Source organism: Hippoglossus hippoglossus, chromosome 18 (assembly GCF_009819705.1).
Source record: "Hippoglossus hippoglossus isolate fHipHip1 chromosome 18, fHipHip1.pri, whole genome shotgun sequence".
NCBI lineage: Eukaryota > Metazoa > Chordata > Actinopteri > Pleuronectiformes > Pleuronectidae > Hippoglossus > Hippoglossus hippoglossus.
In genome coordinates, this window is record NC_047168.1 from 6,194,600 (window position 1) to 6,213,719 (window position 19,120).

The following is a 19,120-nucleotide window of genomic DNA, read 5'->3' on the forward strand; positions in this document are numbered from 1 at the left end:
TTGCTTAAACTGAGACAGTAGTTCTGACATAATGTATTTAATTTAGTAACTATAAATTTACTTAAGGGCTGCAAGTTAGATCTACTATGAAACAATTGGACCAAATACCTGTGGGCAGACCTGAAACCTAGCTCCGGGAGTGTCAATTAAGCTGGAGCCCCATAGGACGTCACACGGGTTCGAAATCTAAATGTATGGTTTCAGCACACGTTTTCAGAAAGATGGAGCCAACAAGTGTGTTTTCTCTATTTTTGGGGAGTCAGTAAAGACTTTGGGGACACATTTTCATATTTAATGTTGCCCGTTTAATGTCTTGACTCTTAACAAATAAATACAGTGAGACCCCAAAGAGTGCTTTGTTGTGGGGATTACTTCGCCTGTACTTCAACATGTAACTTTCATCTTTCATAATGCCAACTGGAACAATTTAAACACAGCCTTTTGGGGAAAATAGGAGTGGGGAGGAACTGCATTGTGGCCTTATAATAACCCAATTAAAAGTGCTAGAGGTTGTTAAGTGTGGTTGTTCAAGAGCAGCTACTGGCTAAATTGCTGCCAAAATGTCCTGGATGCATACATTGAGTACAAGGATGCCGCTGTAAACTTTTTTGTTTTCAATTAATTCCGTCTGGGTGCTTTTTATTCCATGTTTTTCAATATCGTCTTACTTTATTCCCAGGTTACCGTGGTGACCAGCCAGCCAGGGCAGGGAATCGTCTGCCAGTGTGAGAAGGGGCTGAAAGACGCTGACCTGGTGTCACTCAAGCGACTTCTGGTCGTGCAAGTCTACAGTGGAGGAGACTGGGGACAGGAAGCTCCCTCACCTGACGTCACGTACACTGAGAGTGAAGGTAGGAGACATACATACACACTTACACATGACTGGATCACACAAGGAGAATTAGTGCACTTTAATGCAAGGTTGGGACATCAACACACTCACAGTGCTATCAATGCGTTGGAGGATTAACACACACCGCATACAACTTGAAGGTGTACCATCTATTTCAGACTTCATTCCACATACTTATCCTTCATGCTCTATTATGATTGATTGTTTCTTTATTTTTGTGTTATGCACACAGAAGTACCTAACCCTCATGTGTTTATAAGACACTAAAAGTAAAAATGCAGTGGTCCATCAACATGTTATGTTATCTTTGTAATAAATGAAGGCTCAATTCACAAGTGGTAAGTAAGTAGAGAGATCTGTGAGGACTGGATGGAAATGAAGAAAAAAAACAAGACAAATATACAGGGAGAAGAGAGATGAGAAAACAGATTACAAAAAAATTGTTTTAGAAAGAAGGGTGTGGTAAACACAAGCAGCGTAGTTTTGCATTGCAAAAGTTTGTATGCACCATCTGGAATGCTTTTATTCCAGAGTGATATATAGCTTCTGTATCAGTGGAGAAACTGCGGCAACTTAGTGCTTGAGATGTGGGAAATGATGATACTAACGATGCTGAGAGTCTGAGCTCACCTGACACAATTATGTCAGTTATGTAATTCAGCATGTTTACTGCCATAATCCCCATCCCCCCGCTGTTATTTTTACATCATATCTCAGGTGAAATGTTCTTCTGATTCTGCCAATCTAAAGAAAGAGCAGTGATTATGCTCTGTAGTGCATGTGTGTATTTTGTGTAATGGTAAGCATATGTGTATATTTTGTCTGCGGTAGATCTACAGGAATCACTCCGTACGTGTCCCTGCAGTAGCGACTAAATCACATATAGTTTAAGTATTTATTATATTAATCAATCAATATAAGTGGTGTTTCTGTCTCTCTCTCTCTCTCGCCAGTATTCACATAAATATCTACACAGAAATGTTTGGAATGGAGCCGTGGAGACATGGTTCTGTAGTAACCACAGTTGAATGACAGAGAGGTTGACGCCCTTTTAGCTTCTGTGATGCCAGTGGGACTAGACCACTGCAGTTCTCCAGTGTTCTTCCCTCAAGTGTTTAGAGCAAGAGTATTTGAAACACGATCATATGACAGTGGTGTCACCGCTCGTGGTTCGACTACACCAGTGATGTCCCACATGAAACTGTTTTATTAAAAGTTCTTTCCACAGTGGAGAAAACAGAAGTGTTGCTACCATAACATCTCCATATACAGTATTATGAGTTATAGTGTTTCGTGGCTTAAAGCCCAGATCCTCTCGAGAAATGATGGATGTTTGTTTATCGTAAAGAGAAAATGTTACAGGTGAGAAAACAATCTAAATATTTCTTCTTAATTATGGGGCCACAGACTCCTAAATGTACTTTCTGTGATATTTCACTCTTAGGCATTATTAACAGTAAAGCCTCAAACATTTTGGATGAGGGCCTGTGTAGAATTGGCCAGCATAGAAAAAGGAATGGGGTCAGAGCTGCATCCAAGAGCTACACTGACCTCAGAGTTTATCTGGCTGAAAACTAAAGCAGGCTTAAATCAAAGATAAGAAGTTTAACCGTCTAGCACTGGATGTTCAAAAGTAGTTTACGCACAGCTACCTACTTGTAAACCCAGGAGTGAAAGTTCAACAGCGTGTTTCCTGTGTTGAAAACAAGAGTTTGAACACCTGCCAGTGGAGTGAAAACCACAAGGGAGGGTGCAGAGACTTTCAGAAATGATGGTGTACAGTTTGACTTTTTGAATGCCGAGAATGGAAGAATGACCCACTGTGCAATTTGTAAAGAAATTTTGGATTGTAACTAATATATCACACAAAGTTCACCAAATTCAGGAAGCAGTGTAGATTCTGGGAATCTGGACGCGTGGTGGAATCTTAATCGTGTCCGTGTGTGTGTAAGAGGCTGGGTGGGATTGTTCAGTGGGAGGGAGAGAACACAGCAAATATGTCTTATTTAACACCAGACTATTTATTCTAGCCGTGTGTGTGTGTGTGTGTGTGTGTGTGTGTGTGTGTGTGTGTGTGTGTGTGTGTGTGTGTGTGTGTGTGTGTGTGTGTGTGTGTGTGTGTGTGTGTGTGTGTGTGTGTGTGTGTGTGTGTGTGTGTGTGTGTGTCTCAGTCAGTCCTTGGAGTGCAGTATATTAAAGGAAGTGGGTGGGGTATCCATTTTTTACAGAAATTGGAGCAAAAGTCATATCTGATCTTTTTGCATTATACATTTTATAGTGGCAGCACAACTATGAGGGCTGTGGGTTTGTGTGTGTGCTCTCTTGTTGCTCTTGTATGTCTATATTTGTGAAGATTGCAGACATTATTGCAAAGTGTGGATAATTTGGTTGGTTCTCAATTCTGCAAAGTGATTGTTCAGGGTTTGATTTTAGTGGGAAAACTAGGTTTAGGGTGAAGATGAGGACAAAGGTGTGAGGTTCAGCAGTTGTGTTGGTGAAGGTTAAAGGTGAGGAATAACTTGTGTCAATGAGGGTCCTCACAACAAGTATAAAAGTACAAATGTATTTGTACAGTTGAGCACCAGGGAGGAAATCCAGAAATGGGTCACAGAGCAAGAGCGACGGCGAGGAGCAGAGTGAGACCGAGATGGAGATGATTTTGGCACCAGTGGTTTTGGTTTTTCTCCTCACATGGCTTAACAGACAAGTCAATCTAAATGCAGCAGGCCCTCAGGGATAGCATCCGATTAAAACTAGTTATTTCTATTGTTTGAGTGATGAGAGAGAAATGTAATTGTTTTGTTTCCTTAGCACATAATGAAACATATCAACAAGAGTAGCATTTTTTTTTTTTTAAACATTCAAATCCTTGTTTTTCTCAACATTTCAGTATTTATGACTAGTATTGCTGCTTGTTTGGTTCTTTCTGCCACATGGTAGACACATCATAAAGAGTCAGACAGAAAATAACTGTTGCAGACGAAACACAAGATGGAAGGGGTTCCTTTCTTTGCATCGGACATTTGCCGGAGATGATCCTTATTAATAGAAAGATCAGAGGAGCTTTACTTTTATTATTTCCCATGCAGTTGGTCAGAGAAATGAAGTATTTCAACATTTTAGAAAAAATTACGAGCCAGTCAAAATGGGATGCTTGGCTGATCAGTCAAAACAAGGTTGTTCCAGAGGGGGAAGTACAGATTTTGCAGGATTGATGTAGTTTTGTTGTCTCTGCTGACCCTTTAGCATGTCCCGTAGCAGCAGTCACATTATCTCTGTTGGGTTTACAGTTGTAACACGCTCATATCTCAATCACAAAGTAGAGGAATGAAAGGACAGAGGCAGAGGAGAGATGAATCAGAGCATGAGACAGAAAGATACAGACAAATACACAAAGATCTTGACAAAGGGAGGGAAACAAAAAGTGCGACGTCCGGACATAACAGTGACAGAAAGGATATTGATAACAGTATCAGTAGACAGACGCCCTCTGGCCCTTTGCCAGACTGAGGACAAGGAGAGTGGGTGACATCACCTGTGGTTGACGTATAGTGCTGCCATTAACCCAAATGGCCTTTCGGTTTCCAGACTGAACGTGTCTCTCTTCCCTCATCATCACGTCACTGAAATATATGTCTTATTTGCCTCCTTATTCTCACAGAAGGGAAGGTTAAGGATGAACGTTGTGGGTACCTGAAACCAATTATTCAAATGAATCAGTCTAATAATTAGTTTTAGTTGTAAAGATTTAAGATATATTTGGAGATGCTGGGGATTGAACCCAGGACCTCATACATGCAAAGCATGCACTCTACCACTGAGCTACATCCCCTTCAAGTTTAACAGACATTCATCCAGGAGTCAACCCACTGCCCACAGAATACCTTGATTACAAAATAAAGTTAAAATGATAATTGCTCCTTTCCTCTCTAGACAAGATTATTCCCACATATTTCTTCTTTGCTAGTTTAGCTCTGAGGTCAATTTCATTTCCTGATGTACATACAAGTCAGGGTTCCATCAGGAGGTTCACAGTTCGGCTACAGTGAGTCAGAGAAATGCATAAATTGGAGATGCTGGGGATTGAACCCAGGACCTCATACATGCAAAGCATGCGCTCTACCACTGAGCTACATCCCCTTCTATAGTAATAGAACAATATCCCAACTCCAGATGTTCACATCACACCCAACTCATACATATGATTAAGCTTTCAGAGGTTTGTACAAAGAATCACCTTGATTACAAAAAAGAATATTTTTAATTTAACTGCACCTTTTCTCTCCAAATGCATGCGCTTATTGTCACAAATTTCTGTTTCTATGCTAGTTTAGCTCAAAGGGAAACATAATTCTCACACTCACTCCTTCAGGAGGTTAGCATTAGTTCTACTACAGTGAGTATGCAAGATTGGAGATGCTGGGGATTGATCCCAGGACCTCATACATGCAAAGCATGCGCTCTACCACTGAGCTACATCCCCTTCTACAATTCCAGAATATTATCCCAACTTCAGACGTGTACAGCACACCTAACAAATACAAATGATTAAAGTTTCCGAGGTTTGACTGTACAAAGAATCACCTTGATTACAAAAAAAAGTTTTCTAAATGCATGAGCTTATTCTCACATGTTTCTGATTCTTCGCTAGTTTAGCTATGAGGGAAACATAATTCTCACAGACCCACATCAGGAGGTTAGCTACTAGAGTCAGTAAGAGAATATGCAAGATTGGAGATGCTGGGGATTGATCCCAGGACCTCATACATGCGAAGCATGCGCTCTACCACTGAGCTACATCCCCATCGATAAAGCCAGAATATTATCCCAATTTTAGACGTTCACAGCACACCTAACTCATACAGATGATTAAACTTTCGGAGGTTTGACTCTACAAAATATAATAAGATAATATTTTTTATTCTCACACGTTTCTGCTTCTTCACGTTTAGCTCTGAGGGAAACATAATTCTCACAGACTCACTTCATTACTCCTTCAGGAGGTTAGAGTTAGCTCTAAAAATGCCATTTAAACTCAAAACATAAACTTGCATATCTTTGACTGGCAAAAAACTACAATGTTTGATCAATCACTGTCGTCCATGATTTGATGTAAGTAATTACTATCTTATAATAGGCTTTATGTTTCAGTCATGTATATCTTTATCAATGATATATATTATATATTTACCATATGGTTAATAACTTAAAATACATTTTCTCGTCTTTGCAGTTAACCACTATTATGTGTTGCACAGACATTACCAGTTGAGCTGCCTCCTGGGAGCACCTAGTATGTTGCTGATGTATCAAAACATTTCAAACAATCTTAGAGCTTAGTGTTGGTTCAAACATTGTGACACAGAGATACTAGACACTGGTGCTGGGGATCTGCCAGCTGAAAGTAAGGAACCGGGAATGTGATGGATGACTTGGATCCATCTGACATTCTACAGGCCAAAAGGAAGTTCCTGCCAGTCTTAGCAGTAATACTTTCCTCCCTCCAGACTGGAGAAATATGAATATGTCCAGCTCGCTGAGCCTCTCCATCTGCTGCTGCTGCTGTGTGTTTGTGACGTGAATTAACTACAAAGAAACAGAGCCTGTATCTCTGGGTCCATATTGAGGTTATGGTGTGCATGTGCCTGTGCAATCTGTTGCACAAAGGAAAGCTCATTCATCAGCGTCCAATCATGCTTCATTTCAAAATCCTTATTTAAAGTATTGTTACCCTGAGTGTCTTTTTCTAAGCATCCATCACAAACACTTGGCGTCACACAGACTATGTTGAATTAAAAATATGACTGTGGCCGAGTCGTCTCACACAAGTGCATTAACGGTAAACATGAATGTGAAGTGACAACACAATGGCAAAGCCACAACACAAATACAGTAAAGGTGCTTGGATCGCACAAAAAAGATGAAGTAGCTCTGCATGTTTCAACATCCGTTGTTGCTCATGACCGTTGGGGTGGTGTTTCTGTTGTGTAACTCTTGCATTCGTGTGTTATTGCGCTTGTCTCGACCACCATAAAGTATCGACCAGGCATATTATATTTACCTTCCAGACCGAATAATCAGTTTCAATTGAAGAAACATCTCTTTTGGTTTTATTACATGTTATCTTTGCAAAGTCATCGCGTACACACCCACACGATGACTTTGATGACCCCCTCTGAGACGAACAAGCTATGCACACGCAGACACACACAGACGGTAGTACTCTATCACTGATAGCTGGAGCAGCTGGCATGACAGATCACTTCTGTCTGGCTGTCTCTTATGAACACCTGGGCCTTGTCATTTCTCTGAGCCTGTTTAATCCCAAACAATATGACAATGAGCAGGAAGAGATTTTCATCTACAACCAAAGAGGTTCCCAGGGGTCTGATCAATCCTTCTCTACTACATCTACCTCTATGTTGTTGTTTATTGGGGTAATAATGTGGTGGAAATATTGTTTGCCTACTTACGTACTAACCTTATCCATAGGCTGTTTATTAAGATGGATGACTTGACAGCTCCCCAGAAATGGTTAGTACAGTACAAATCAAATACATTTTTCTCAAAGATGGTTTCTGTCATTTTAAGTAGTTCTTATTACACATGTATTTTTGGCTTAATTCCTGGCTAGTGAGAGGAAGTGGAGACACATCATCCATCTGTATAGGCTGTATATGACCTTATTCTGTGACCCATATAGATATAGATTTCAATCAATCATTCAATATTTAGATTCAACAGCTTTTAAATATACATACAATGTAAGACTTTGTTACCTGTGGTTGTCTCTCTCCAAAGCTTCTGAAATAGATTCAGCTTCAGTGTCCCATAGTAAAAGTGATTACAATTACAACTTCAAAGTGCCATCATGCAATATTATGGTGGCAGTGTTGTATTTGCTAGTAGTAGTATCACATGTGACTGTGGTTTGATTTGCACAAAGTCTGATCTTTGTTTAGTCACAGTAGATCTAAAGCCTCAGTGCTGATCATAGCAGGTGTTTTCTATTTGTCCTCTCAAACAATTTAAAGAGGACAATTATTAAAAGAAATGGAGATGCTGGGGATTGATCCCAGGACCTCATACATGCAAAGCATGCACTCTCCCACTGAGCTACATCCCCTTCACTTTTTAAAAACTGTGTCTAGTCTTCTACAATCAAATTTGAAACTGGCCTAAATACATTGAACTGTAAACTATACAAATCAAAGAGAAAAGTGGCCTGCCATGATCTGACTTTATGAAGACAATGTCTTGGCTCTCAGACCTTCATCATGCCTTTCCCCCCATATTATTCATCCTGTTTAAGGCTTGAGGATGACATTTCATGTTCGTAAGGTTCGTTCAAGTGATGGACAGTGTATGGGATTCTTTGGTCTTCTTCTCAAGTTAAGAGATTTTGAACATATGCGCATGTCACTTATGATGTAAAAGACCTAAAGAGGGAAGTGTCACAAGCTTCTACCCCTTTTTCTTTGACATTGTTTTAGAATGTCCCACAGCCACCCCTACTATTATTCTTATTTTTATTTTCAGCTGTTTAAAATCTTTATGCACATCGCTGTGCTTGTGTATTTGTGTGTTTCTTCTTTTGTCAGAATTATATAATAAGGTGCGCTGTTCTATAAATCCATGTGGCGCATGCTTCTCAAAAATCCCTTCCTTATCATCCTATATATCCCAAATTCTTCACATCACTTCTCAGCTTTGTTGAGGTGTTTATTTTATTTGAATACCTAGTTTGCAAATGTCTCTCAAAGTGACAATGCAGTTGATCCCTCCACATATATTTAGGCCCTAAATCCTACTTTCAAGTCACAGTGTGTATTCTGCTTGTGATATTTCTTTTGGCGGTTGTGTATTATTCCTACATTGATTTATTCTCCATCCATCCACCCATCTGTCTCACATCAATAAGCTCCTGCATTGCTTCGGTTTAGCTCTGAGCTCGGAGGTAAACATTTTCTCACACACAGTCAGCCCAGGAGACCTTATTTGTGAGCACTGAACCACATTCTTTTATGTATCTTTCTCACAAAGTTATTTTATTTTCATCAGTCAGTAAATACTGAAGACACCTCAGTGCATAACAAAGTTTGGAGATGCTGGAGATTAATCTCAGGACAAGGAGAGTGGGTGGGGTCACCTGCAGCTGATATAGTGTTCGCATTAACCTAAATGGCCTTTTGGTTGCCAGACTGTGTCTCTCTTCCTTATTAATCAGTGGAATCTGGCCTGATCGGAGCTGTAATTTGGCTCCAGGAGAGTGTCTCTGCAAAGGGTGAGACAAACCTTCAATCAGACACAGTTGCAAAGATGCAAAGGAAAAAACTGTGATAAATTTGACAGTGAAACTGCACCTTTATTTGGTCATTCTTTAGTGGGACAAATAAAGCTAATAATCGTGGTTTCAGTTTTTGTAAACGTTTAAGACAAAGGTTGATTCTATATAAATTTCATAGTATTAGTTGGAGATGCTGGAGCTTGAACCCAGGACATCATACATGTGAAGCACACACTCACACTGAGCTACATCTCCGACAGTTGATCCTAATATTATACCGATTGTAGATGTTCAGCCCACACATCTATACAGCTGAAATACCTTTTAGCGGTTGCCATAATGAGGTCAGACTATGATCATAACAAATCACCTTGAGTGTAAAAAGTCATATTTTATATCTTTATACTCTCTCTCTGTCTGTCTACACTAAGTCAGCCTCAAACATCTTTCTTTCTCTGCTTATTTCATCTCTGAGGTAAAGACAATTTACACAATATGTTTGTGTGTGTGTGTGAGGTTTAGTTCTAATCAGTGTGAGCATGGGTGGATAGAACATTCAATTACTGTTGCAAGCTTGTGGACCATAAGAGGCAACACTTGCATATCTGTGTCCAAGCACTTCATACTTCATTTCGTTCAGCGAGTGAGCAAAGTGTAAGAAAGACTGGAGATGCTGGGGATTGAACCCAGGACCTCATACATGCGAAGCATGCGCTCTACCACTGAGCTACATCCCCTTCTGTCATCTCCTAAAATACTTCAATATTAAACTATAAGAAGGATATCTCATCTCTGATAAAGTGCTGTAGGATTCTGCAAATCAGTAAATGCAGTAATTGCCAATTTAATTCAAACTCAAAACTAAAACTTTCTCCTGGACTGGCCAAAACACTACATTGTTAGATATATTGTTTCAAATTACACAAAAGTACTTTTGTGAATGTAATAGAGGATGACGATGATGCAGATGCTCACAAAACTGTTATCCCTTTCATTAGTATATTGTGAATGAATGTGTTGGTAATGTAACATAACAAAAGTTCAAACTTCATAAAATCCCTTTACTGGTTTAAAAAATGAGCAAATTGCTGCAATTTTTGTTTTGTATCTGGGATCTCTGAGCTACAGGTAGACTCAGACTGACTCATGGGTTGGACTGAGATTTCATCAGTGATTCAGTGATTCAGTGATATGTCATTTCATGTGCATATGTCTGTTTTTGCAGGTTAGGATCTGAGTACAAACATGTCACAGACGAGTGACTCAACAGTTTTTCTTTTTGCACCTTTTCTCCCCTGTGTGTGTGTGGAGGGGTTGAAGTGTGTGGGGGGGGTTCCCATATAATCTTCACTCTTCACTTTTAATCATACCCGGCTTCACAGGAGCTGCTGCGCTCCATCAGAGCAGAACGGAGAGATGAGAGGACTTTCTCTCCTTTCCATCTCTTCTCTCTGCACTTCTTTAATTACTCCTTTTCTTTCTCCTCTGCCTCACTCTTCCTCTTTTCCTATGTCTTTGCTCTGATTTTTTTCTCTGACTCTCTCTTGCTCTCTCGCTCCTCCCTGGTATTTTGCAGGATTCCAGTGAAGTATCCCATTTCCTCTCTGCTTTTATCTCACTGTATCTCTTTTGCATTATCATAGATATATGATGTATTAACCTAGATTTATTCTCTTCCTCTGCCCTAATCACTTTGGGTTTTTCTAGAAGTGGGTCTGCTTACATTAAAACCAGGCTCTGTGAATGGAGGGCTGCAAAGAAATTTGTATCTGTTTTTGTAGCCAAACTCTCAAAAACATGCACTTTAAACATGAAATTAAGTATTATGTTTAATAGCCTTAAACAGGGTTGTGGTATATCAGCATGTAAATGATACAAAGATGAAGTAAACATGACTAAACAATACCTTCTGTGTACACTGAAGGAAGCCTGTTTTCACAATAGATCATGTCACAACTGAATATCTACATGTTGCCAAGACTGTGGGTGTTCTGCATTGTGTAATCATATTAACCGTTACACTGCCTCCGGTGTGTACTGTGTATCATCTGTGTGACTGCCACCCTGAACACGTAACGCTCTTTTTCTTTCCACGTTGTCATTCTCCTCATTTGCCTCCTCCGGAACACTTAAGCCATTCCCACACCCCACACGGCCACAGTTGGATCAGCGAACATCTCACAAAAAAACGTTTTGAATTCGCAGGAATAATGACTCTCAAAATGTTTTGCCCCTTGAGAGGAGGATTATAATCCACTGGCCTACAGCCCAGATTTTTAAAAGGGTAAACCAAGTCTTCATCCTGAGGGCTTAGAATGAGACTCGTTTCACGTATTGCATTACAATAATAATGTGAAGCTTCCGTCGCTCCCCAGCGGCATCTTCTCGACTCAGTTGTCATCCTCTTTACAAAGATTTAAGACGAACAGAGCAAAGACCGTGCAGCTTTTTTAAAGCGCAAATGCTTGCAAATGTGGTTGTATTAACTTTGGTCATCTGGACGGTGAAGGGTACTGTAGTGTCAATACAACTTAGTTGACCCGAACTGAGACAAAAGCCTTAAACTGCTCAGCCTTAAAAAAGGATTTATACACTTTAAACACTCGGGTCTCCAAATAGCATTTCAATGAGGACCGACTTACAGAGAAACAAATGAGTCAGAATAGAATTTTATTTATTCTGAACTGCAGGAATAGACTTTGGTGCTTAGACCCTGGCAGGAAGTAGAACACGATGGAAGCAGTCCAATGAATTAAGTGCTTAAGATATAAAGGAGACTTTCTGTAGGGGGCTAGATGCTGGTGGTGATGATGAGGAATAGAGGAGGAAGGCTTCTGATTGGCCGGTTTGAAGGGAGATGGGCGTGTTTTCACAGTTGAGGTGGTGCAGGGGTAAAGGTGAAGAAGCCTTTTGGGTGAAAGAGGTGAAACGTCAAGAGAGACAAGCTAGTCCAGTTGCCTTTGTTCACATTTACAACTTCTGAAGATACCATCACCTAGATGACTGAGAATCTTCACAGATACTGTCTGGTTTTATTTCATTGTTTGTATAGATTCAGAAGTTCGAAAGTCCCCCCAGTTTTTTCCATCTATTATCTACACCGCTTATCCTTCGAGGGTTGTCATGACAAATTGAATTGAGTGAATCTCTGGAAGTACTAAGAGGTTTATTGTAATTATTGTTGGTATTTGTGATTTGCTCAGTGCATCGGCCGTGTGCAGCTAACTCCAGTGTGAACTCAATTCCCATAGGATGCTAATAAACACCATTCCTACATTTTTGTGTAATTAGTTCTGTGTAAAAACTATTTTCCACTCTCCCCCAGACTTTTCCTCCTCAGCTACGATTTCAACCACACACCTGCAGCTGCTCAACACGGGGTCACCCTCTCCTGCTCAGTCTCTTCCTCTGTCTCTTAAAGCCAGTTGATTTTCCGTCACAGTCAGCTAGTTCAGTTTGGCGTGTGGTTATAGTAAACGTCGTTGGGAGGAAACCCCACCCAGACCTGCAGACACACACAGCCACAGCTGCTTCAAAACGTTCACACAAAGAGGAGGAACACTGCACACACACACGCACACACACACACACACACACACACACACACACACACACACACACACACACACACACAGGGACACGGATGAGGACGGTGAGACAATATTTGCTCTTTTTTTGTGTGAATAAATATTGTTTAACATGACTGACGGTGTAGATGCATGAAAATGAGGAGTGCTTGTTTTCCATATTGCTACCCACACGCGGGGCCAAGGTCGGGCTGTTCACACCTCTGTGTGACGTTAGCAGGGCAGCAGGTGATCGGACAGATGGAGACTGGCATCACTCTTCACACCAGGATATAAGCTATTAGTCCCAGACTGTATTTTCCTGCTTCGTGAGCACGACCTTACTAGTCTGTAACCCTGCATTTCATCTTATTAGTCAGAGTCTTCTCCATGCAAATCTAATACATCTGTAACAGGGTGGGGTCTCATACGTTTTCCTGTGGTTGCATCTTGCAGGAAGAGAGGTTTCGTGATCCCTCCTTCTTGCAGGTTTTTCGTCATCGTCCTGTTAAGAACAACAGATGGTTGGTGAAGAGAAAAGCAAGGGGGGGTGGACAGAGAAAGAAGTAAAAGAAAACCTTGAAACTCCTCTGAGTAGTTCACAGCTATTAAACACCCCTGCCTACCTGCCTCTGTCTGCTGCCATATCAATCATACCCCTCTTCCACCTTCATCACCTCTCTCTCCAAAGGGAAAAGTTGGAGGTTGAAAATTGTATCTGAAATTGCAGTAAGGCCCAGAGGTCAAATAGCAGAATCTGAACATGGCATTGTAGCAGTCTTCTCGATCATAGAAATCGAGGAGGGGGGAATCGTAAGGGGAATTGCACAAAATGTCTGTGGACCAAGATAATCAGCCGTTCACTGGGTCCCCTCTCTGCTGTGGGCCTGCTTTGCCCACCCTGTTGCAATACCCCTGAACACACTCACTACATATTAACAGTATAAAAATGTGCTAAATTATTATTGGTTTTTTTATCAGTGCTACAGTAATTAAACTCAACCTCCCAATTTATAATTTGAATTTGCCTCAGGTTTTCTCTCACATCTTGGCTTTTAAGGTGCTTATGTAAAACATGGTCGTTCTTCCCATCTCCTCTGAGAGGTCTGTTATTTACGATCACGTTTGCAGTCACAACCCTGCTCTCATCTCTTCTTTAATCTCTCTTTTATCAGTCAGCTCTGCCACCGGTTTTCTTTCTACTTGTCTTTTACTAAAGGGGCATTTCCACACCAAAAGGTCTGGGCCAAGGTTTTTTATATGTAAACATTTGATCTGGTTAGGTTTGGTTTCACATCACACTATTGGGAGCACACTAATGTCTTTTGTATGACATACGTCCTGTTGTCATCACCTATATATACGTGGGCTGCATCTAACTACACTTGACATTGATTGGTTTGTAGATGGGTGAGCATCAGACATTGACTTGTTGATTTGGTGGGTAGTAGTCTTTCCATATGATGGAGAAAGTGAATGAACCGCTTCATTTGATTAATTTCCTGATACTACCAGCATCACCACCTTCAGGTTCCGCTGGTCTGGACCACGGTTCGAGGCGCCTTTCACACCTGTTATTTTGATTCGGACTTGAGTGAAAATCTGGAGGTTCAGACCAAATGAACTCAATGTGAAAGCGTTACACGTATACATGGTACTCTGGTTAGGGGACATTTCATGACATTAAAAACCAAAAGTGTGTGAGAGTCACTATGAGAGTGAACTATTGTTGAATCCTTGAAAGTAGATTTTTGGGATTGCATCATTGCAACTGTGATAAACTGTTGCCATTGTCATAAAGTATATATCCTTCCGATGTCTTTTCGTCTTCTCCTCCTCTGTAACCCTCTCTTCTCCTCTGAACCTCCTTGAGCACAGTCTGCAGAGCTCCTCTCATCTTCTGTCCTCTTGTCCTGTTTCAAGTGCTTCAAAAGGAGTCATTCAGCTGCCACCCTCTCTGAGCCTCCGTGTCCGTCTCCATATGTCATCCACCCGTTTCCACATTCTGCTTGAAAAACAAGCAGTTGATCTCCTGCTGTCGCTTTGCTCTCTATCCGCTGGCCATGCTCATTATAATATGATTTATGTGAATTAACGTGGCGGCAGCTCCTCTTCCCCAACATCACAGGTATCATTTTTTTAATAATTGTAGCAGCAGATTTGTGGTAGTCTATGGAAACATCGTATACGCGCCTGAAGGCAGGAACATGGAGGAATTTGTTGATGAATATTTTTTCTCCGTTTTCCATCCACTCTCGTTTTGCACACGTACAGAATTAAATCGGCTGCCATTGAAGATGCCCCCTTTTTTGACCTTCCCGTAACCATTTGTCACTCCTCTATTTCTGCGCTCTCTTTCTGTTCGTCCTCCATAGTAATGACAGCCAGATAACTGTGTGGTCGTCCTCTTGTCCTTTTCAAAAGTGTCCGTCTGCTTTGATTGTCTCCATGATCGCACGCCCCTAACACAAGTGACTGCGAGGCAATTAGGTCACACAGCCGCTGGTGTGATGAGTGCCTGTGTTTCAGACCAGATGATCAATGTCCTATTTGTCCCAGTCCAAAACTACATCAATGAGCTATTCATCATTATTGCTCACACAGACACACTCACAGACAAGGACAGAGTGCGTGTCGACAGTGTCGCTCTCTGTAAGTGAGATATGGATGTCAGAGGGGAATTCCACACGCAGACAGTCATTTCTGCTAACTTCATGTTTATGCACACTCTGTGAAGTTTGTCCCAGGGCCATGCATTAGGTTGATATCACAGTATTGCCTCATCTGTGTATTCACTTGACACATCGGTGCCAAGTAGCAGGATTGTTGTTTGTGTTACATAAGCGGAGTTAGTTAGTGAATTAATGGGAGTCATTTTTTGATAATATATTTGTTGGCCATAGGGTTTATGCATATGAAAAATTAGTGTATACCCGCTATCTTGGTGCAAAAGAGGTATTAAAGGATGATTCCAGTTTATCTGGGGTCTTGTTTTTATAGCAACAAATTATTTGGTGAAATATTGGAATATGGGTAAAGAATAAATCAACAGTACAACGCCACCATAATCAGTAGAACTGATTGAAACCAAAATACAATCCAAGTTGTAATAAACTGGAATTGCACTTTAATGAAGGATATCAAACTCTGGAATCTCCCACTGTTTTGAAGTGTCACTGTGAAAGAAGCTCATTTACTTTCAGATTCAATGCAGTTGTTTGTTTTTTGTCATCTGACCTCATTAGAAATGTTATGTAAGTAAAATGAATGAAAAATGCATATTTTATACATTAAATAATAATGTTCTTAGAAATAGATGAATATGCTTTAAAAAAAGAACAGAACTTGAACTGAATAATCATAACTCAACAAATGAACTAAAACAGAACAAAGAGCTCCAAGCTATTGACAAACTTCAAAGTAGTCCTCCATTAGTGTGATCTTTCCAGAATTATGTAATGGTCAGAGGCTTTTACAAGGATTTCCACCATTACACAGCACTGTTTCCATTATCTGCATCTGGTCGAGCTGATCCATATCGAAATGAATGAGTGAACACAGGATGGTAGTGCAGTGCTCCACTTCCTGTTCTAGTCATGCATTAGCTAACAGTGTCACTGGTTTCCCCAGCCAAGCTAATGTTACACAGGTCGATGGACATGAGGATGATGCACTTGTCCTAATGCAAGTAAGAGGAAATATTACTGGGTGTGGTCCTGCAGGGTCGGTCAGAGAGAGCGGAGGCTCAGAAAAATAAATAACAGAGATGGACATTAAGAGAAAGACCAGAGAGTAGGATGGATTTATATCTCTGTCCAGTGTAATTTGTACATATTTATATTATCCCAGTCATCTACTTACAAAGCAAAGAGGGTCTTAGCGATCAGAGAAAGAAACAAACAGGCCCCTTGATATCATGTCGTAGCCAATTACGTTGGTTTCCCCCAAAGACTGTATATAAAGATGGATGATGTATCTCAACTTGCTCCGACTTGCTCCTTGTTTACGACCTATAATGCAGTAAACCCCCAGGGGGCGATCAAGACGCTTGTCCATCTTTATATACAGTCCTTGGTTCCCCCCTTGTATTTCGAGCATTTCTTCAAAACTTCTTAAAGTTTTAGACACAACTTAGTTATCTTGTTCCAATTCGTTATTATCTTGTGGCCATGAATTATGTTTTTTTCCCAAATGTCACCAGGGGGCTCTGTAATTTGAATGCAAGCCATGTGAATTGTTCAAAATTAACAGCCCTACCCTCCTTACAAAGCTGTTAACTAACCCACCTCCTCTGAACGCCATCACATCAGTCATTTATTTAACAAAAAGAACACATGCCTCTCCAGGGAAATTATAGCTGAAGTGAAGTCATTACATTTTCCTCTAATCAAATTGTGTTTCAAGGGTATTTGTGTGTGTGTGGAGGTGAATCACAAGTGTCTTTGCCCTTTGGCAAATCTCAACAGTACTGCAGCACCACTAGGGTTTCAATTAATGCAAAAATATTGACATGGTTGTGTCTCAACTGTGCATCAACATATGGAAACATACAAGTTATTTGGATGGGAAAAGATTTCATTTTCATATATAGTCATAAGAAGAGAGATGCCAATGTAAAATTAAGCGGGCAAGACATTAACAGCTATTCTCTATATGACTGTATGTGTGGTACCAGAAATGTAATGACTCAGTTCCTGCAGTTAAAATCCGTTTCAACAGATAGAGTGTAGAAGCTACAGTTGGACCCCAAAGCCACAAGGGAGTTGTCCTTCTTGTTGCAAAGCTTCTCTTTTATCTGATGACTTGATAGTAGAATTGAAAGTTGAAGGTTTTACCCTCCAAAATAAATGCATACCTCCTGTTATGAAACCACATTTAAATTAAGTAGATCCAGAAATCAAACTCGTTCAAACGAATTGCTTTCATTGCAGGCCCCTCGCATTTCTACAGGACTGTTTTGGTTTCTTTGCACCTTCTGTCTGGAACTCGTTAAGTGTCTTTTCACATCAGAATCCATGAAATATTCCCTGAGAAGTAAAGGAAAATGTTGAAAAATGTCCTCTCTCAAAATTTTAAAGAAAGAAAGAAAGAACGAAAGAAGCAAACTGATCCGGATCCGCACCAAAATTTCTTAGGTGGTTCCCTGACCTATATTTCATTCTTCCACAAAAGTTCACAGTTAACCAGTAATTTTTGCGTCATCTTGCTAAATAACAAACAGGCAAGCAAACAAGTGCCAGTGAAAACATAACCCCATGGCTCCTTAAGTTAGCAATTAATCTAAAAGCTAATATAGTCAAAAATGTTGAGAATAAAGCCGAAATAAATACATTTTGCATTTTGATGATAAAGTCGAAATGCAGAGGATAAAGTCAACTCCTCTGGTCCATCAGATCCAGTTCGAGCAGCTGCCAATGTTCCATCTTTCCACGCTCGTGTGGTTTCTCCTTCTGAACAGACAGTTTTCAGCACAATCTCCTCAGCCTCTGAATACTAATTACCACTCAGCCTTAATGCACTAAAAGAGAAAGAATTTCCTTGTTACTAAATCTGATTTTGAAGAACAATTTCGCCAAATCACCTACACAAGGCCTTTTGTTGAAGCAGTCATATGGGTTTACATTAGTTTGATGACTTTAATCCTGAAATTTCAACTTTTATTCTCAACATTTCCACTTTATTCTCAAAATTCTTCTCCAAGATTCGTCCTAAGAAGACATCGTTCACATCCGGCAGTAGTTGAACAGCCATTCACTTATATTCATGTGTGTTCACTGAGATATTTAACCTGTAATCCTCATGTTTGACTCCACCATGAGCTTATGTCATTGTAAATTTACAACACTCGCACCACACACACTTAATGAGATTCCACTGCGACTGTGCTTCCTTACCTCAGCATGGGTGTCACACTTTATCTTCTCTCGTACACACGTACACACACACACACACACACACACACACACACACACACACACACACACACACACACACACACACACACACACGCAGGACATGTTAATGAGATTCAGGTGAGCTGTTAAACTTTTAGATGAGAGGGCTGAGTTACATGGTCTGCCTCATAATTTAATAGATTCTTAATCTTCCAACACAGACAGGGCACATAGAACAGTAACAGCTGGGAAGTGGGGGATGATAAAGCTTAATTGATTTTTTTTTCTTGTATATCTTGCGTACCTACAGTAAACACACACTTCATGAACTCAGCAAAGATCGAGAGGGAGGGACGGGAGGATTTAGCAAGGTAAACAAATCCTCCATGAACGCAGATAAGGCTGCTGGAGGGAGACGGACAGCATCATTACCTCAGTTCCCGTCAGGGTTAACTGCTCTCACCTATATCCCACTCGGCTGGTAACATATTTCTCTGTGGAATATATAGATATTCACCCT

At 40.5% G+C, this 19,120-nt stretch overlaps 1 protein-coding gene and 6 non-coding genes across 10 annotated transcripts in view; 1 reads left to right on the plus strand and 6 right to left on the minus strand.

Annotated features, from left to right (window-relative positions):
- The window catches only part of m1ap (meiosis 1 associated protein), a 33,430-nt gene that overhangs the window by 5,016 nt on the left and 9,294 nt on the right, over positions 1 to 19,120 (plus strand). For all 4 annotated transcript variants that reach the window (XR_004617006.1, XR_004617005.1, XR_004617004.1 and 1 more), the window contains exon 4: positions 680 to 851. Coding sequence is in view for 1 of the 4 variants with exons in the window: in XM_034615603.1 (XP_034471494.1) it covers positions 680 to 851 (172 nt within the window). In the remaining 3 variants the exon portion in view is untranslated. The remainder of the gene's footprint in view (positions 1 to 679; positions 852 to 19,120) is intronic.
- trnaa-ugc lies at positions 4,614 to 4,685 on the minus strand. The gene has a single exon. It is a non-coding gene; the product is annotated as a tRNA-Ala (tRNA).
- trnaa-ugc lies at positions 4,922 to 4,993 on the minus strand. The gene has a single exon. It is a non-coding gene; the product is annotated as a tRNA-Ala (tRNA).
- trnaa-ugc lies at positions 5,265 to 5,336 on the minus strand. The gene has a single exon. It is a non-coding gene; the product is annotated as a tRNA-Ala (tRNA).
- Positions 5,586 to 5,657, minus strand: trnaa-cgc. Its single transcript has one exon. It is a non-coding gene; the product is annotated as a tRNA-Ala (tRNA).
- trnaa-ugc lies at positions 7,908 to 7,979 on the minus strand. Its single transcript has one exon. It is a non-coding gene; the product is annotated as a tRNA-Ala (tRNA).
- On the minus strand, positions 9,806 to 9,877 carry trnaa-cgc. The gene has a single exon. It is a non-coding gene; the product is annotated as a tRNA-Ala (tRNA).